At 35.9% G+C, this 21,945-nt stretch overlaps 1 protein-coding gene across 1 annotated transcript in view; it reads left to right on the top strand.

The window, feature by feature from the left end:
- Window positions 1–5,262: 5,262 nt before the first annotated feature.
- Window positions 5,263–21,945, top strand: part of LOC137398911 (band 7 protein AGAP004871-like) — a 30,300-nt gene continuing 13,617 nt past the window's right edge. Inside the window, exons 1-5 of the mRNA XM_068085075.1 lie at window positions 5,263–5,356; window positions 13,053–13,175; window positions 14,822–14,922; window positions 17,993–18,065; window positions 20,598–20,680. Of these exons, the coding sequence (XP_067941176.1) occupies window positions 5,317–5,356; window positions 13,053–13,175; window positions 14,822–14,922; window positions 17,993–18,065; window positions 20,598–20,680 (420 nt within the window). The 5' untranslated portion in view covers window positions 5,263–5,316. The remainder of the gene's footprint in view (window positions 5,357–13,052; window positions 13,176–14,821; window positions 14,923–17,992; window positions 18,066–20,597; window positions 20,681–21,945) is intronic.

The raw sequence follows: 21,945 nt of genomic DNA, 5'->3' as shown, positions 1-21,945 counted from the left end.
CTTTTGCTGGTTCTATCTAAATTTTTGAAATAAAAGCACGTTTTGGCAAATCGCCAACTTCATAATTTTCACTAGATACTTTCAAATTTGATAATTAATTAAATTTTAACACGTGATATCCCATTTCTCACTACGTCATTTATCTAATAAATTGCGAGAAGTCATTACCTGTTTGTGTAAAGTTGGAGTTATGATCTCTTGCTGCAAGTAGTGGAGAATTGTCTTCTCGACCAGTACAGTATCTTTAATGGCTAAATGAATAAAATAGGCATTTGCCATCATTCGATCAGTTTTATTTTCAAAATTCAGTGTCTATTAGAATATTTATTTTAACTGTTGTCTCGTTCACCAGATTAAAGAAAGAATGGCAAGATTTGAACATTGCGTATACCGACATTGAAATGTTGGTATACGCAATGTTGGTATACCAACTTGCTTATATCAATGTTGTATACACAGGTTGGTAGTGATCACCACTCTGCTCTTGTAAGTCCTTCTGGGTATTTCAAAAATACCAATGATCTGTTAGTGCATGATTTCCTCTGTCTTTACATACCATGTTTATTACATTGTATAAAGACCTGCTTACTGACATTTGCATAGCGATAATTTATTTTGTAGGTTTGACAATTACTGGAGAGTAAAACGAAATTGCTTGGGAAGTCATTCGGTGATGCTTAGATAACCTTAGGCACCACGATTAGCCGTCTTGCTTAGGTACAGATAGGGTGGTTTTTGCATAAGTACTTAGATGCCAAAAACTGACAATTGAAATTTAAAAATTGATATTTTTAAAAAAAATAAAAAAATTTCATTTGTAAATTTGATCTTGTCTGAGTTTGCCTTCATATATATCATTATTTTAATAATATATGTGTGAATTTCAATTGTTTTCCAAGTTATGCTTATAACTCATTGTGTAGTATTTAAATGTATGTGCTTGGCACTTAGTTTAACTGATATAGTGGTTTTAGGTGCACACTAAACGGTGAGTCAAAAACATGTCAAGTTGGATCAATAATGGATTCCAGCTCCGGCATTGTTCCTCAATTGTATACAACATTAGATGAATCATCTGCCAATATCTTGTCAATTACATTTGCATACACACATACATTCATGTATTACCTTCTTGTCGTTTGTAACATTTGAATAGCGATCGATATCTTATGATCAGGGATAAGTTCGCATGCATGATTATGGTCTGCGTGGGATCTATCATGAAGCCTATTATAGTAAGCATCATAATCGACTAGGGCATGACATACACTAAGAGTTGCTTTCCCATTTTGAGTAGTGAACTACACGCGTGCCGTTGAAACGAGCGAGCCAGTTGAGAACAATCGACATCTAGTTGGTTGAATAAGATGTCTAGTTTGCGACCCTCTTGCTCCAGGTTCGATGTAAAGCTTGCCATCGATCTAAAAAGCTATTATTACATTTTCGTTGCTTTCTAGAGAATTTTCGTTTTCGGTCGATTGTTCAAAGGCTATGTTAAGGTTATAACAACCGCACAATGGGTTCGTCAAGTTGGGAATCGTTTTAAAAAGGTGCATACGATAAACGCATGTGTTGACATGCTTGCACTTTCTAGTTCAGCAGTTGTGTCTAATTTAAAATTAATGATAGTCGGGATGTGCTAGTCATTGTTGTAGTAGGTGTAATAGTTTACACAACAGCAGAGTCTTACTTTTTGGTTTTTCAGTACAAATTTATTAGCTTGTAGTCTGGTTGAACTTTAGCCCTTATGGAATGAAAAAATGTTTCTCCAGAAATTCTTTTTATATCGTATATTTATTTACTCGATTGCTTTAAAATTTGTCATATATAGTTTTACGCATTGTAATTTTTATGTTCAAAACATAAGTTTTAATATCTGTATAGTGATTTACTGAACAAATGTTGCGCAGTCATTAATCGATTCGCACAAAACGAACTAAGTTTAAAGCCTTCCCATTTGGACGCGCATTTTTTGTATCGCTTAACAACGTTCAAATTCCTGGAACAGTAAATAATTGCATAGATTTGAATGATTATATTTGGGACTATTAAAAGCATATTTGGTTTTATTGTAAAAATTGTTCACGCGAGGCTTTGCACCACGAGTTTGTGGAAGGCTGCAGTAGACGTTGTACAAGTCAACTGCAAATAGGACTTTTGTCATCTTTCTAAAGGGCTGTGACACTTCTGTTTATTATCCGCTAAGGTTTAAATAAATGCTTTTATTAATAATGATATTAACGCTTAAAGTAAATTCTGCTCGACAAGGATAGACAACTCCCAACTCAAGAGCGAGTTCACGCAAACTCGATGAGTTGATGAACAGACTCTTGGGCCAGCTGATAAACAGACTCAGGGGCGAGCCGATAAACAGACTCGTGGGTGAGCCGATAAACGGACTCGAAAGTGCGCCGATAAACAGACTCGAGAGTGAGCCGATAAACAAACTCGAGAGTGAGCCGATAAACAGACTCGAGAGTGAGCCGATAAACAGACTCGATGGTGAGCCGATGAACAGACTCGATGGTGAGCCGATAAAAAGACTCGATGGTGAGCCGATAAACAGACTCGATAGTGAGCCGATAAACAGACTCGTGGGTGAGCCGATAAAAAGACTCGTGGGTGAGCCGATAAAAAGACCCAAGAGTGAGCTGATAAGCAGACTCGATGGTGCCTTTTCTCAACTATTACACCCTAGCAAGCCAAGCGCAATAGTTCTTGATGTTCGGTCAATAGCACTTATAGTGAAAGCAGCTATGATACGCTGGCTAAAATCACAATGCTAAAGTCAGAAACGGTGACAAGAATTTTATACCCTATTTGCTTTTGAAAATCAAGCAGAGCTTATTGTAAAGAACGCAGTATCTTTATTGGTGTTATATCTCTCAGTACCAAGCAGTAACACACCAGCAATGATAAAACTGACAGGTTATATAGCAATCCCAGGGAAAATCTACAATTGATTGGCTGCACAGTAATTAGGTCAACCAATTCCACAATAACATATTTCGAATACAAAAACGATAACATTTGTCACTAACTACTCACGCAATACGAGTATTAATAATTTTTAGTGTTTGTATAGTAACATACAAATCTTAGAACAATATGGTAATAAATGGTTAACATAAAAAAATTGCTAGTATAACCCATACATATACACTACATTGGACAAGTGTTAAGCGTGCGCCTTATAAATGACTATTCAAATTTGTCTGAATTGCAACGAACGTAATATAGATCCATTGAGTCAGCAATTTGAAGCTGCCGGATTATAGGCTTAGAAAAGACGTCATCAACTCTCTTACGCATGCTGACTGTCTATAAATACGGGTACACACTGATTCACAGTTCATTCGCTTTTACAAGCATGAAGCACTCGTGTACTTTTTGCGATTTTTCTTGCAACAAGGAGCATGACCTACAGAGGCACGCTCGTGTACACAGACACTGCTGCTCCTCCTGTGATGAGGTGTTCACCACTCAGCCTCTCCTGCATGCGCACATCTCTGCTGAGCACCGAAGAACACAGTCTACCCACACTGAACCCGAGAGACGGAGGGCGTGTTCACCCCGTCACCACCACCATCACCGAGGGCAACGCTACACAAGGCCACGGCAGGACCGACGGCCTTACTGGAGGCCAGCCCGTGATGCTTGCCCTATTCCACGGCATGAAGTATAGTCCAAGATCATTCGCCCATCAGTAGACTCCATCGGGGATGTTAGTGACCCTCTTGGGCTACTGGACTCGCCAGTCAAAATCAATTTCTGAATGCCAGTAGTCCTACCAACCACCTCGGCCCTTCTCAGGGCCACCATTTCCATTTTAAGGGTTTTGTTCTGCGTCGACAATGGCGGAAACTCAGTGTCGTACTTATCATCCACTTTTTTTATTATACGCTTTTTATAGCACCACACCAAACATTTCCTTAAGCAGCAGCAATGATATACTATAAAAAGCTTACACCATTTATAAAATGTATGGATGTAATTTTGTTGAAAAGGTTCAAGATGCAAAAATGTTAAAAATTGTTGACACGAAAGTCTAGACTTAATCACCAAAGTTGGAAATATAATTAAATTCATGGCTACCATGTTAACCCTGATAGTTTTATAGCAATGTGGCTCAAGTTAAATAGTGAGAAATTAGGGACTGTTGATCCCAATTTACATTTTTGCAAACTCTTATATGAACAGTAATGGCAAGAAGCAAAAATGTTCCAGTGACTTAAACTTTCAATGCGTCATGTCTTTGAGAAATTTTGAATGCACTGTGACATGTTTGTAAATTAGATATCATACCATAACTTACACTATATTAATTTTAGTACTGTTTCATGCAAAAGATGTTTTTTCATCTAGACAAAGCATAGTGCACTCTCTTAAAAGTAAGTTATGAACTTATAAGTTGATATTTAGTGGCTTCTAACACAACTTAATACGTTCTGAGGTTTAATCCTTTTTGATTGAATTTTTCAAAAATAAAAAGCATATTCAACTTCCTTTTCCTCTTCGTAGAATGCTGTTGTCTGGTGGAAATAATTTGTTTTTGTTTCATGGTTGCAGAGAGAATATATATATATATATATATCTTGGTTGGGTCTGTTTCCATCGGTTTTGCTCAAAATTTCAAGGGCAGGATTTGTATATTACCATACTGTGGTCTTATGATTAAGTTCATTTCAGATATATCCTTTAAAATTTAATTTTCACCGGTATAATTTTAGGAAAAAGGTTTTTTATGTGCCATTTAACACATAATTTAAATAAAATTAAAAAAATTTGTCAAGCCACCTAAAATCACTCTTAGGCTTTTTGTTGTGTTAAATATAGCTGTATTAAATGATTACCCCCTAAATTTTAGCGTAGGCCATGCTATCATATGTTCAGTTTGTAAATTGAAAAATGATTTAAAATTCTATGAAAAACTGGAATAATATTCCAGTTTCTGAAATTTTGTTTCTAGAAATTGGAATAATGGACCTGTTATGCCTCGTAGCGATCAAATAGCACTCTGGAGGTCCATCTTTTGCGATGCTCCATTCTACCACATTTCTCTGTAGTCGCATTAGTAACCTACCGTAAAACCTGTATTTTAATGCCGCCTTTATTTGAACACCACCTTTATTTGAACACCACTATGGTACAACTGTTAAAAAATAGAGCACCATAGCATTCAAATAAAGGTTTTATGGTAACTAATATACTAGAGGTAATAGCGTCAGCAGTATGAGCTTCAGTTGATTGATTTCTCAATGCAGATGACACTTGTTGGTGTAATCTGAAGCTATCTGGTCTGGCCTAGAGGCTGTCATGGATGGTGCTGGAGATGTAGAGATGCAGACAACCACCAGTATGTATATCTGATTGATATTACAATAACACTCCAATAACATATACGTCCTTTAACACAAATTCCAAAAAAATGTGAAGAGTTTATGTAAAGTTTTGCATCATATTATGTGAATGTTGTCATATAACGTAAAGGGTCAAATCAGTGCAAGTTTTCAAATTTGATTTGAATAATGAAAGCTTCATAATTAGCCTTAAAAATATCATTTTCTCCCTTGCTGCACTTGCTAGATAAATTGATCTATGTATGTAGGAGTGTCTTACAACTGCAAGTTTCATAAAAAGACACATATAAATGCCTACTAATTTTAGCTAACATATTAAAAACCATGTTGCTTCATAATTCATGAGCGAAAATATATTTCCGATTTGATTCCATATTTGGCTTTGTCGTTTTGGGTATCATGAAACAGTTTTTATTGTAAAACTATCATTTTAAAACACTTTTTTTAAATCAACAAATGTGCTAATGCTGAGGTAAATGCATTTCAATAGATGAACTACAAAGTTTTTTCAATTTACAACTTGAGACTGCAGATTGTTTTCTAAATTCCATGTTTTTTATTTTTAAATATTTAATTTATAATATTTAATATTTCTAAATATTTTAAATTTCTAAATAGCATGTCTATGCTAAACTTATTTAAAAGCTCACTCACAAAGAAATATTGAAAAAAAGTTTAAGAATGGATGGATATTAGATAAAGTTACTAGGAGTAAGTCATGATTGATCAACAGCAGCCTTACATAATCAGACCTTCAGAGTAGTACCACAACTAGTATAATATACACTAGTAGGTGATTTATTGGTTACTAGCATTGGGTTATACTGGAGACTAAATACGTATATAAGGGAGAGAGAGAAAAGTCTTATAGGCAGATAAGAAATAAAAGTACCTGCTCTCTTCTGTCTAGCTTCTTCCTGTAGTAATGACGATGTCCTCTCACTTTCCTCCTGTAGTATGGTTACTTGCTGTCGAGCCTTAACCAAGCCTACAAAAAGTGTGTGAGAAAAACCTTCTGTTACATGTACCACACTGTTACTGCTTATATTTGACGATTAATGATTAGAACGGATAACGATTAGAATTGACAAAACTTGATCGGAGTTAAAATGCTCAGAAGAGAAAATGTGCTCAGACTTACCCAAAAATGACATCAATATATTTCTATAAGCGATAAATATACGATCTCATCAGCATCAAGCACTCACATGTTTACACCGTTTTTGGCGGAAGACGATTGGACAAATTCGAACCACACTATTTTTAAATAATTTAAAACGTCTACAGTAATCTATCTGAGGGGATAGTTGTAGTTACATTCTAACAATCATGAGCAAATACAAAATAAAATATATGTCAATTAATATGCGTAATACTGCAACTCATAACGAGAGTGACAAACAGGAAGTGTGGCTATTGATGTCATTTTTGGAGAGGTCGTTTTCTCCGAGGCATTTTAACTGCGATCAAATTTTGCCGATTTTAATCTTGGAACATCCTGGCATTCAGATGACCTCAAACAACAAAAAAGGTCAAATCGTAGAAAAATACTGATGGTTTTTGGATATTGCAAAATTTGATGTGAAATGTTGTTTCTCGTCCAAAATTGTTTTTTAGAATTTCTGTCGTGTTGAAAGAATTGTGCCAATATCAGATCCTTCTGTAGCGTTGTACTACACGTGCGGTCAATTATCTCCATCATACTTGTTAATTCATGGTAGAAGAGTGTTTACAAATTTGTTACACACATCAATACAAGATTGCTTGTCAAAAAACACTGATTTTTGCGAAAAATCATGTCTTTATCAACACCTTGTAGACTGTGACTACGCCAATGACTCCATCTGTGTGCAATCCAATGGCCTGATATGTTTGCTCTCAGGCGCAGTATATTGATATACATTTGTACTGTTATTTAATTAGTGTAGTAATTTGTGCTTCATAGTTATGACCTGTCACATGACTTTCCTCGTCTAAGGATCTTTTCGGTCATTGATTCAGATCCAAACTACTACATCGAGCATAGTTTGCATTGTGGAAGAGGCGTAATAGGGAAATAAATGTTATCAGATGTACCCATGAAAGATGATCGTAATAAGCATAGGTATATATATCTATGGTAATAAGCTACACCATTCGCGTCTCGTACAACTGAAAATATCCGATTTGGTCGAACATCGTTGCCTGTATCATTGTTTGGAAAGGGTTTGGAGTTACCTGCTGCTGAAGACTTATCACCCTAACATTTCGACGGTTCAAAGTTGCACTATAGTTATTTCCCAGGGAGTGCCTTTTTACAAATTTAGCGAAGCAAAACGGTGTTGAATGCTGTCAGATTTTACCATTTTTATAATTTAATATAATAATAATTATACCATTTTTAATATTTGGAGTAGAAGCAACTTCAAACTCATTCGAAGCATGGAAACACAGTGGATTATTTGCTGTTGACATGTGAATGATGAAAAATATGAAACACACTCGTATGAAACAATCGTAAATAATCTGTTTATGTGACAAAAATATCTCCCTTATCACGTTTTTAATATAAACTATAATACAAGATTTATCATAAAAATGATTTCTAAATCAGTTAAGATTTATTTGTTCCAAAACTGCCTAAGTGTCCAATTGACGAGCTTTTTATCTCAGCTTTTTGTAATCCAATCGTACAAAGAGATATAAGGAACTTACAATGTGAATGTAGTGACAGTTATATAAGCCTGATAATGTAGGTAAAGGATGCCTAGTGACCTTTCTCTGATTTCACAACAAGTTTCTAACTTTAACTTTGCTTTTCTGCAGTTGACCATTTTGTGACTTGAGAACTTTTAGCACTAGGCTCTTCAATTACTGTAGATGCATGGATCTCGTCGGTTACATGTACGTACGTGAAAAAATTCTACTTTAGCTCTAAAACTAGTTAAATGTTATTACATTGCAATGTTTAAACTCATCTTTTTCACATCAAGCTTCAGTTTGGTGTTTGTCTGTCAGAGTGCAGAGTATTCTGCACCAGTTACTTGGGCAAAAAGAGGAGTGATTTGATGCCCTCCTTATTACCACCGGTTTTCTTCACAGGGAATTAAACTCTGGCCAGGGGTTCACATGTCAAATGGTCTAAATGGTGGGCCACAGCCACTGCTATACAGTAGTAATAAACCAAAATTAATTCCATGACTTTTGAGGAGCAGTTCCATAATATACTTTATATGATTAATTTAATATATATATATGATAATTAGTATATAATTATTACTAATTACTAGTGCTCTAGTAGTCTGGCTCACCTTGAGAGATAATCAGGTGTATTAAGTAGCTGCACAATTACTGTGGAATGTTGGTGGGAGGTTGTTTTGCGAGCTGCTCAAGTGTGTGGCTACTTGGCTGGAAGTTGCTGGTTCAAATCCCATTGATGCAATCTTTTTCCTGACTCCAACAGTAAACACAGCTTTTGTTATGGTAAATATGGTTCGAATCCCACTTGATGCAATCTTTTTCTTCTGACTCCAACGGTGAACACAGCTTTTGTTATGGTAAAGATGGTTCGAATCACACCTGATGCAATCTTTTTCCTGACTCCAACAGTAAACACAGCTTTTATTATGGTAAAGATGGTTCAAATCCCATCGATGCAATCTTTTTCTTGACTCCAACAGTAAACACAGCTTTATTATGGTAAAGATGGTTCAAATCCCATCGATGCAATCTTTTTCTTGACTCCAACAGTAAACACAGCTTTTATTATGGTAAAGATGGTTCGAATCCCACCTGATGCAATCTTTTTTCTAACTCCAACAGTAAACACAGCCTTTATTATGGTAAAGATGGTTCGAATCCCACCTAATGCAATTTTTTTCCTGACTCCAACAGTAAACACGGCTTTTATTATGGTAAAGATGGTTCGAATCCCACCTGATGCAATCTTTTTTCTGACTCCAACAGTAAACACAGCTTTTATTATGGTAAAGATGGTTCGAATCCCACCTGATGCAATCTTTTTCCTGGCTCCAACAGTAAACACAGCGTTTATTACGGTTAAGACGAGTACCCTGGCAGTCCGATGCACCGAATGACATTGTCATATGTAATAAGTATGTGCACAATTATCCCAAAATTAACATGGTGGACACGTGGTGCAGTTGGTCGTATGCCTGCTGAATGCCGAATGTCTCAACGCTGATTACTTTTTTATCGCCAACATTGGCTACAGAGGGACACAACTCCTATTCAGTAAAGATTTGCATTTTTATATACGATTGCTGACTTTTCATGAATTACTATTTTTAAATGCTGTTATCCAAACTGCATATGAGTTTTGATACTGCGCTTCAGTTGGTGTTTTCATGGAAACTCTCATTTCAAATGGGGAGTTGTGTCTAAACAATAACAGATGACATATTACTCTTATCGGTGTGTTCTCCAAAGATCAAAGGAATGTCGTATCGTGTACTAAATAGTTCCTTAAAGGATAGCTCATATACACATAAATTAAATAAAGAAATAGGTACAGTGTATATGGTACTAAATAGTACAAATTTTATTTAAAAATAACCAGCCAATATATTTATATATTTAGTACAATATAAAATATAATGAGCACTTAGCTGTGAGTCAAACACTACAAATTTGTTTCAAGCAGATATAGGTCATTTCTTGTCAGGTGACTACTGACATATATACATTTTATACATTTATTATTCTTTACAAACTAATGTTTTAAAGATAATAAATATGTTATACGTTTACATATAATATATGTAACTTATATATAACTTGTTTGAAGTTATCACCTGATGATAGCAGACCTACATATGTATATCTGCATATGTATATCTGCATATGTATATCTGCATATGTATATCTGCATACCTACATATGTATATATATTATATAATATATATATTATATATATATATTATAAGTATAATCTAGAATATAAATTTCACTTAGCTGCTATCTAATCACTAGAGTCTGTTTCAAGAAGATATAGTTCTACTATCTGTTATCTATATGATATATCTATATGATATCTGACCTATATCTATCGATATAGTTCTACTATCATCAGGTGATAACTTCAAACAAGTTATATATAAGTTACATATATTATATGTAAACGTATAACATATTTATTATCTTTAGAAACATTAGTTTGTAAAGAATAATAAATAGATCAAATATATACATGTATATATACAGAGCTGTCAGAAATTATGAGACCACCCAATAATTCTCGCCTTTGTTCAACTTTGCACCTCTGCTGGCACCATATTAATTCATTCATTTGCCACATATTGTACATCATTAGATGCAGAAATTTCTCCTTGTTCTAGTAAAGTAAATCAGGAGTCTTTCATTCTTCTTTTACAGCATTGGTGATAGAATTAGTGTCATCAAGTTATCTCTTCAGTGTCCGACCACATAGCTTGTTAGTGGTAAAACGTGATGTCATCACTATGTGTTGTGCATTCTGTAATCTCACAAAGTCAAATAGTTTGGCAATGGGTTTAGTCTGCCTACTTGTCTTCTTTGTTACATAAATTTGTATTTAAACTCAGAAGATAGCTTGCAATATCATATGCTTCAAAATGCCTCAACATCTCACATCAGAGCAACGATATTTGGTTATCCATCTTCATAAAGCAGGACTTTCTCAGCGAAAGATTGCCTCAGAGGTTGGATGCTCCAAAACAGGTGTCAACACTACCATTAAGCGATGGTTGGAAACTGACGGTTTGGAAGAGAGGCCTGGAAGAGGACGAAAGCGAGCCACTACTGTACGCCAGGATCGCACTCTGGTGCGGCTGTCCATGGGAAACCGTCGCTTGACAAGTACTGACCTCTGCAGAGAATGGAAAGAGTCAGCTGATGTTGATGTGGCCCCTTCAACAGTCAGAACCAGGTTGTTGGAGAATGGTCTGAGAGGTTGTAAGGCAAGAAGGAAACCAAAAGTCAATGAGAAGCAGAGAAAGGCACGATTGACTTGGGCAAGACAACCAACAACAAAAGAAAAGACAAGCCAACCAACAAAAGAATGCTGATAGAAAAGATAATCAGAGCATGGCATCACATTGTGACTGCAGAAGAACTGCAAAATCTGGTCAGCAGCATGCCAAGACGCTGTCAAGCTGTGATCAAGAACAAAGGCTGGCCTACCAAATATTAATGGTAACCCCAGCAAATTGACAACTCCAACGGCCCTTTTCAGGGCCACCATCTATTTACAAGAGTTGTTCAAATTATATTTCAGGAATATCAAAAGCTGAACGAGCTGAAAATTCAATAGAAATAGATAAGCAAATTTTCGTTTTTTTATTCATATCAGTTGCATATGCCTTTCGATTGAGATAAAAAATAAGTATGGATTGTTATGTGATGGAAATTTGCTTCATATTAATCAGTAGAAAATTCTGCATCTAATGGTATATGGTTTATGATAGTTTTTTGTAAAACTAAGTCAGTAAATCATTGCTACCACCAATTGTCTCTTAAAATGTGAGGTGGTCTCATAATTTCTGACGGCACTGTATATATGTCAGTAGTCATTTGATAAGAAATGACCTATATCTGCTTGAAACAAATTTGTAGTGTTTGACTCACAGCTAAGTGCTCATTATATTTTATATTGTACTAAATATATAAGTATATTGGCTGGTTATTTTTAATTAAAACCTGTACTATTTAGTACCATATACTTATTTGTTTATCTAATTTCCAACAGTTGTGCAAGTGTTACCTTGCGAAACCTCGAATGTTAACAAACGCTTGTTTCTATGAAAATACATCCTGATTTTTTCTGCTTGACTTTCCTACAACAAAATGGTAGTATAACCTAGTTTGTGTGATGTACGCCCCCTAAAGGCTGGAGTAGGTAAAGCAGTCAGTGTGCTTTTATATTTGATGAAAATTTACTGTGTCCATGACTTGTTGCTCAGGTTATTTTACAGTTTGAAGGGAATCTCTGTTAAAAGATATATTTGTTTACAGTTCTTAAGAAGTTGATCTCCACACAGTAGTACACAATATTTGTTGGGATTATACAATGTTTGTTGGGGTTGCTTGAGTCTTTGAAAACTTTAAAAATTTGTTTCAATATTTGAAAGCTATGTTCAGTCATTTTAATGTGAAATGTCATTTTTTGCAAGTTTTAGGCAAAAGGAATTTGTTGACACCAAAATCTGATCCAAATATTCTTTATTTCGTGAAAATAGGAAATAATTGATAACTTTCCCTGTCTCATTCATTTCCTGAATGCTTTCTTAAAGATGAACTTACACAAAATTGTAGTTTATTTTATTAGATAGTATTGGTATTTTTCTATCATTTGTGACTGTTTTTGTTGTTTGAGATTATCTTATTGCTTGGATGTTTCAAGATTAAAATCGACAAAACATGATCGCGATTAAAATGCTCAGACCAAGTACGATTATGACGTTTATAGTTGCAAAAAGACTGACAGAATAAAGACACTTAAGGCTGCAACTTGAACAAGAACAATTTGATCAAGTTTGGTCGATTTTAATCTTGAAATATCCTGGTAGTCAGATCTCCTCAAACATCAAAAGCAATCGCAAATAGTACAAAAAAACCGATATTTTCTGATAAAATCCACTAAATTTAGTGTATATTCATCGGTAAGTACCCCTAATACTTGCCATTAAATGACATTTCGTCATCTTTTTCTTATAGGCCTGCTGAAAGCAAAGACTACTGGGTGCACTGAAGACACTACTCACAAGATCTCATGCACTCCATTGCATCACGAGTTTGCTCACACAGTGTCTACTGGTTACTGCCATGATGACTCTAGCGGTATGTAACCCAACGTATTGCTTGTGATTACATATCACTTTCATCACTCACTTTGTTATGTACAGGCTGCACCTGTGGTGTTAAGGTTTGTTTAAGGCTGGTTCACACTATATCACCATTTCTAGGCGTTGATGTCACAATATTTCGGTGATCGTCGATGTTCACACTATCACAAACCAATCCGCGTTTGCTGATGCAAACGCGGATTGGTTTGTGACTCAGTGTGATAGCGGATACTTCGTGACGTAGTGATCTAACTTTTCTTTTTTAAATTGTTGCAAAGAAACCTCTTTGTTTTCCGTGTGCTTGAATTGAATACTAGTTTTACAGCAACTATCATAAACGGAAATCAATAAATCGCGCTATTCGCAACTGCAAATTACTATCGCCGAAATGGTTCGCATTACAATGGTGGTCATCTATGCTCGGCAAAAGTTGGACAGCTGCAAACTTTCCCGACGTATTCTCATTGCTTCATTGATGCCATCGGTTTACGGTTCACATAATCGATGATGAACAGCGAAAGGAAAACGCTGACAAACGGCGGTATAGTGTGAACCGGCCTTTAGCAGCAGATTAGTGGTTTAATCCTTTCTGCAGGATGTCAGGAAGTGAATTTGGTCCTGATTTGCTCCTGTGCCTCAACATATCCTGGTAATAATGTGAGCCTTACTTGTGATCAGCTGTGGTGTAGTGGTTAGTGCTGTAACTGATAAGTAGTAAGTCAGTGGTTCAAGCTTACCTACGGGTTGAAAATTTGTTCTTTGCTTCCATGTATTACGAGTTGGAATTCATGTAGGCGTACAATGTATGATAGATTTCTTCATCATCTCATATTCCTGGGCTTCCTCTTTGAGGGATGCCCAGGGGTATGAGGGCTTTGTGAGACCTCATCATATGCTCGCCTCATCTATGAGAGGAAGCTCAGGGGTATGAAGGCTTTGTGCGGTCTCCTCATATGCGTGCCTCCTCTATGAGAGGATGCCCAGTGGCATGAGGGCTTTGTGCAGTCTCCTCATGTGCCAACCTCCTCTATGAGAGGAAGCCCAGGGGCATGAGGGCTTCCTGCGGTTTCCTCATGTAGCCTCCTCTATGAGGAAGTCACAGGAAGCCTCCATGAGGCCTTCTGTGACTTAAGAGATTTTACGGCGAGTGAAACCCTTGACAGAGCGTGCTATTGAGTTAGCAGTATTATAAGTATCAAGTTTTTTAAATTGCGAATTTGCAGGTCGATGTTATGCCAAATAAGCAAGGATGGTTTTTTCAACAGACAGCTTGCTTAGACTCTAATTACTCCAACATGTCCGTCTTTTGTCAAACTACCTTTGCTTACTTTAAATTACTCGTTGCTTACGGGCTATTTCTGTTTAAAGTAAGCCCACTTTTTCTTAGTTGAAAAGATTTTGGACATGATAAGCCAGTAATTCTAATAATTTTATTCTGTTATTACTTATTGAAAATTGCTTTGGCTTGATGTATACAGGTAATAGTTGTATTATGGAAAGAGAATTATTTCATTTAAATTACAGTGACAGTCCTACAACATAAAAAGTCTGTTTCAAAAGCATCTACGTTGTTGGATTTTGATGTTACGCTAACAGTAAAATACATATAAGTTGCACACTACCACCGGTGTATACTTGTAGCCAACAAAGGAATGGGTCATAGCTGTAATGTTGTGCTAAAGATTTTAAGCTGGATTCTTATCATCTTGACCTTCCCCTTCAGCCTCTTCATCTGTATCAGGGTTTGTATTGTGACAGTTCTATTATTAATCACTAAAAATAGTTTTAACTAGTTATATGCAGTTGATAGATGGAACAATGATTTTATTTAAAGCATCAAAAAGAAAAAATTGCGTATCGCTATGTTTTCATGTTTTCAAGATGTAAATGGCAGGAACCGACATGTCAAGCGAGTTTGGTTACTCGCAGATATACATCTATATTGAATTATTCATGTGTGCGAAAGATGGAAGTGGCCCTTTGTGTATGGCGCGCAAGCAAGTTATTCCATTTAAAACATTTTCCATACTTGAGTAGTTCTTATTTTGATTTGATACAGGAGTCCGCCGCTATGACTTCTGGTGTAGAATTTCCTTTTTTACCAAAGCGTTTGCGAAATCTGCGACATTTGAATGTCCACTGAAACACTTGTCGTACGGAACCTGAATGTGTGCACAACTGCAAATCTGCATCAACCACACAATGGAAACATGGTGTTAATACTTTTGCCGCGGTTGTTTTGCCAGATCTGTTTGTTAAAGTTCTAAAGGTGAAGTTGAAACCCGAGTAGCAAGAGCCAATTCGGAAGAAAAGTAAAACAACTGAAAGTGGAAGCGAAGTTAGAATTAAGTTTCAAGTAACGTAAGATTAACACTTATTTATTTGTGTGTATATACCACATGTGTCAAACTGTTTTGCGACTCTCAAGTCAAAAGGCATTATTTAAATGTATATACCGTATTCCAATAGGAACGCTATCACGATATAGAGTTATCTTCCTATGCCAGCTATCCATATATATCACATGTGTCAAACTCCCGGCTTGCGGGCCACATCCGGTCCACCTTGTAATCAGATCTGGCCCGCAAGATCATTTTACATTATTGTTATTCGTGGCACATTGATATGGAGCACTTATGTCATAATACTGCTCAGAACTACAGATCCCATAATGCAACGCTTCGGCTGCCTCGCTGCGTACTTCTCGGGTCAATTTAACCTGAAGTTTGTTTCGGAATGATATTCCTGTCTGTTTTTATCAATATTTATGTTCCAAAAACATTTACTTTTAGTTTGTTTAATAAATGTCTATCCTGTTCGGCCCGCGACCTAGATTGTGTTTTGAATTTTGGCCCCTTGTACAATTATTGAGTTTGACATCTCTGGCTATATAGTAAGCTAAGTTCATATAAGTTAAATTTGAAGTTTATGTTACGTAACGTCGCAAATGTGTAAGGTAGCGCATGTGTTGCTATCAAATCTTTCTAACAGCCTCGTCAGCTGCTCAGAGATAATAACTCCATACAATGCAGTACATAATAATAATATAATGTTACAGTTTATTGCAGATCATAATCACTAGATAAATGTGTTACTTTGTGAGCGTAGGTGGTGAATCAGAACAATTAGCAACACGTTTTCCATTATAATATCCTGTTTTAAGTGTTTTCAGAGGGAGGGGTGGATTAATTGGTATTTGGTTATTTTGTATAGCAAAATGATTTGATATACAGGAGAATTGAGATACGAGCTCAGTTTCTGAATTAATTAAGCCCATATGTCAGGTATGAGTGTAATAAAGAGCAAATTACTCAATTTTGTTAGGCTAAGATAAGTTGCATAGAATGACAACTCCATCTCTACATTGTTAGTAGACAACACCAAAAATATTTTTGCTTTTGATTTGTTCTTCTTTTGAATATGGGTGGTCCAAGTGGCCTGCCCTACCAACAACAAGTCGGGGTTCATTTTCCAAAAGAATTCGCTAGTAGTGACAGGACTGACATCTAACCATAAATTGCTCTCTGCAATTGGGCATGTCTCCAGTTGTCACAAGCGTGTCCAGCCAAGATCACCGAGCCAATGTTTGGGCAACAATGCTCTTAAAAACATGCACAGCCTCTGCTTGCTTTATGCTAAGCAGTCATACTCATCTTCCAAGGATTTCTCCCACAATATTACCTCAATCCTGACTTACTAGCCGTGTTTGTTGGTCCAAAGCCACAGCGTTAAGAAAAAATTGCTCAACACGGAAATCAAAGCCAGATAATTGGATTTCCAGCCAGGCGTAGAAATTGCATAATTTAATTGCAGAAGCAATTGATGGGCATTCAGGCTAAATCTTTGCTATAATAAGAGCCTGTCCATATAATAAGAGCCTTCTCCATCCCTCCGTTCTTTGTCTGTTCGTTTAAACAAAGCCACGCTAACAGCATTAGGAAACAAGGTTGCCAAGCACTGGAATTCAATTTCGATCTTTCAAGCAAACTCGCTACTATCTGCACCACTCACCCACCTTGCAGCATCACAAAATAACTGTGCGCATAGTTATTACACCTGATGATCTTTTCCATCGCGCCGGACTGCCGTCTTACAGCTCCGCGCGGTCTTACAATTAGTATCATATAATAATCTTTGTTGTGTTTGGTTTTATACAATTACTATAACTCGTAGCCTTATATAAGCCGCATCTGCTTTATTTTCCAAAAGCGATAATAAAACAATACATAGGCCGCACCTTTGTATAGGCCGCAGAACTCAAGACGGTGCTTTTTAACGCGGCAGCAACTTTGCTGTTTAAACCGAAACAGTGCCTAACGGCACTGTGTTATATTAACCGATGCTTTTTAACCTAGTGCTTAACGGAACAGTACCGTTAGGCATTGTTTCGTATTTTCTTTCACCGCTAGAGGCGCACTAACCAGAGATTCTGGTTAATGCGCCCTAGCGGTGAGAAAAAAAAGCTACATAATAGCCGCACCCTTATATAAGCTTCATGGCTCAAATCGTCAGAAAAAAGTAGTGGCTAATAGTCCAAAAAGTATGGTATTGTTGTTGTATTTTATTTGAAAGATCATACAAGCAGTGATATGCCTTATCTAAAAAATTACAGTAATATTTGCAAAGATTTGTTGTGAATGCTTCGCGTTCTTTGAATGTTTGTGTTTATTTATGAAGTGCCAGATACTAGATTGTGGTTGCTTGTTTACTGCAGAAGGCTCTATCAGTTTTGCCTCTGTTTGTTCACCGGCAGAAGCTTCTGGAATGTTCTGATGGAACAAACCTGCAGACGTTCTTGGTTTTGCTTGGCAGGTTGTACTAGAGTATGAGAGGGCTGTCATCTTCAGACTCGGCAGACTCGTACCGGGAGGAGCAGTTGGTCCTGGTAAGTCAATTTATTGTTTGATTTGTATTGTGGTACATTTTGTCGGAGTTGTGTTTTCGCTGAGAGAGTCGTAGTTAGAAAAGCTTCTATTCTGTTTACAACTGAAAATAAATTTTGTCAAAGACGTTACACCGAGCCAACTCAAACTCCCCTTATAAAAAATGAGTCACCGTTTGTAGCCAATGAAATACAACATTGATATCCATTCCATTTTGACTGCTTGTTAGCATCAACACAAAAGAGAGTCACTTCATTGCTACATGCTATGTACATGAATGCATAATAATTATATTAATTACTAATTAGTATTGATTTTTAATCATCTAGAGGGCAGAATATATTGCCATTGTATTTCCCTCGCTATTGCGAGATATTAATGTTCAAATTCACGTTGCACTCTGTCAATAAAAGCCATAAAAAATTAACAAAGGTTTGTGCAGCATTTGATCGATCTTGTGTCGGTGACTGGTGCAAAGCCATTTGACAACTGCTTTTTATTTTACACCAGACCGACAATGTAAACGTGCAGGTAACTCCGATAAATTATCTTGATATCAATGCCCCTTTTATCCTTCATATTGTTGAATATTTTGCAAAGTATCGACTTACAATCATTCTCTGCACACCAATTTTTAACATGTATCATTTGAGCAAATATTTGTGACATAAAAAGTAATTTTCAACTTTTGGCATCTAAAAAAATTTTAAACAACATTTTTGTAATTCAAAATACAAAAGTCTGCAAAAATTAAGATGTAACATAAAATAATAATAAAAAGAAATTTAACTACTTTTTGAGTGAGTTATGCTGCATATTTACATTACTTAGTTTATTGCATTTATATTTGTGTTTATATGTCTCTCAGGTAAAGTAATGATAAATGTTTTTTTTCCTGATTAATATTGTATTTTATATAATGTTAAACACAATATTGTTTCATTAAGTCACTTTTCATAACACAAAGTTGATAGACAAGGTCTCTATATCAGAAAATCTATAAAATATAGCCATTGACTGACATCACACCAGCGAAGATTAACAGAATTAGCTCAACACCATTATATCAACAAAATTGAAAGTTCTGATCAAAAATTAGATGCAAGAAAGTCATCTCTGAAGGATTTATCCAATTATGCCAAAAATTAGTTATAATGCTGCAAAGCAATAAATATTGCTCAAAGGTTCCTTACACAGTAGGCCAAGTCATTTATTGTTTCTACTGAGCGTGATGTTGAAGACGTTTTTTGAAGACTTCAGTTATTGTTGTGGCGTTCATCTACACACACTGAATGAGACGTCTTGGAATTGGTGAATAAAATGTTAATTTTATAAAATGTCAAAAGCCACCAAAAACAATGCAACTTTGTATTTTATCAACTACTGGTATGCTGGTAGTCTGGTGCGCCGTGAGAGGTCTACATGTGTAATAAATATGTACATAATTATTCTAAAAAGCAGTTAGGCCATCGATTGGTGCGGGTGGTAGTGATGGGCTGCCAGGCCGAAAGTTACAGGTTGGAATCCCATTGAAAGCAATCTTTTTTAAACCTCTGAGGTTGTCTTCAGACAGACGAACTTTTGAGACAGGTATTAATTATTTCTAGGGTGTTGCTTTATTGCTTAAACAATTATTGTTGAAGGTTTTTGATATATTTAATTGGCGCTGTTAATGTTGTATTTTATTTTGCTGTTACTGTTAATTGCCGTTCTTGTATCGGAGACAACCAGCTTTAAAGGAAAATTTTAACTCCTTCCCTACCAAATTAAGTTATTTATGGGAACATAATTACGTATTCCGTAAAACCTAATATTTAATACGGGCACATATAAATTATCATAACTTCTGAGCCACATGGTTTATAAAAAATGTTTTGATGCCAAATTATTCAGCATAAAATTTTACATCAGCTGATGCCATTAAAATATAATAAATGTGTTGCAGAATGATCTCGATCACTTTTTCAGCCATTTTCGCTACGATTGTGAGCGTGTCTGAGTCGGGCGATTCATCCATATTATATCTATTATTCTATATCTATATATTATAACAGCTTACGGCATTATTATTACTGCTAAAATCAATCACTCTCAGTAGTAATATTATTCAATAAATTTCACTCAAAGTCCATAGAGCTAAAATTAGTGTAACCTTTGTTGCTGTAATGAGTCTGACACAACTGGGCATGGCTAAGAAAAAATTGCGATAAAAATCAAGATTTTGTAAAACGAAGCTACGCTCAGGATGGGTTGTTAACATATTTTCTACTGGCTCAACGCGGGCAAAAAATGCTTTCCTTTTATTTAAATGCGGATAGGATATACTAATTAATTAACTACTCATTAATCAGAAGCGTTTTATATGAAGCTTTCTACAACTGCATTATACGGTTCTTGGTCTTATGCAAACACTTTGCCAAGCCGTACTACGCGGCTCGTGATAGTGAACGAGTTAATTTAGTTTTGAGTTAATCTCCTTTTCATTTACTGAACTATTTTCATTGTAACTCAAGTTTTGGAGTTAACATTTGTAGGTCTGTTTTTTGTCTATCCCTGCATGGACAGATACATAAAGATTGATATGAGAACTGTTTCCTTCGATGTTCCTACTCAAGAGGTGGGTGCGTCGCCCTTAATCTGTCTTTCTTAGAACCGTGGCTATTGCTTTGCAGCAACTATAAATAAACTGTCTTTATGCTTAGGCTAAACAATGTTAAATTAGTATTTTATGGCATTGCTCACTGGGTGTTATTACTGGACAAGATCATAGGATGCCACACGATTCTTGGGCTATGAATAACATTGTTTCAGTAGAAGACATATGAAATACTTGCTGAACTCAGTCACCCTCCGAGGGTAAATCGCATCTGTTACCCCTCTGCTATGGTAATTTAGGACAGTATAATTGATGGAGCTTTTAGGTAATAAAACAAATTACCGCCATCAAACGCGGAAAGACTATGTTACAGGTTTTATGTTGTCATATACAGTAAATAAGCTAAATTCACCATTATAGAAGATTTCCATTGTACTTTAAACCATAACCGCCACGAACAGCTTTTATCGTATTTACTAGGTAAATCAGACACGCTGATTTCGATTTTGTAATCAAAATAAAGATTAGGCCACTACCTTTCAGAGTAATGAAGGATTTTTTATAGCGTTTTAATATCGGTCTCGAAAACAACACGATCGGCATAACAAGCTCCGCCCATAAATACGTGACGTAACCTAGCTTTTTAAGAACAGAAGTTACGTAGGGATGTTTAGACCGATTTAGAATAATAGAGATGGGTGTTTTAAAATCCATTAATATCTAAATTCAGCCTTAAAAATAATATCAGTCTTTTTTGAAAGGTAGATAAGCTATTTAGCATTGCATATGTAAAAAGCGCGATAACAACGCTAGCTTGTGATAAAACCGCGCTTTTTAAGCTCATTTTTCTCGGCGTCCAGCCCATTTAAACGTCATGTAACAAGCTGTGAGCAATTTTAAATAGTTTATATCCCTTTCATAAAAAACTGAAATTATTTTACAGGCTGGATTTAGATAATAATGGGTTTTAAGACATTCATTTCTATTATTCTAAATCGGACTAAACATTCCTAACTTCCGTTTCTGACAAAGCTAGGTTTCGTCACATATTTATGGGCGGAGCTTGTAATGCCGATTGTGTTGTTTTCGAAACGGATATTGAAACGCTTTAAAAAAGCCTAAATGACTTTGAAGGTTAGTGGACTAATCTTTATTTTGAGTACTGAATCGGAATCAGCGTGTCTGGTTTACCTAGTAAACACGATAAAAGTTGTTTGTGACAGTTATGGTTTAAGGTTGTGAGACAGTGGCAAAGTACATTGTATGTGTCTTTTATGAGTATTGTT

The sequence above is a fragment of the Watersipora subatra genome, chromosome 6 (genome assembly GCF_963576615.1).
Source record: "Watersipora subatra chromosome 6, tzWatSuba1.1, whole genome shotgun sequence".
Lineage (NCBI taxonomy): Eukaryota > Metazoa > Bryozoa > Gymnolaemata > Cheilostomatida > Watersiporidae > Watersipora > Watersipora subatra.
The sequence above is the reverse complement of the archived record's forward strand: the minus strand, read 5'-3'. Positions and strand labels throughout refer to the sequence as shown.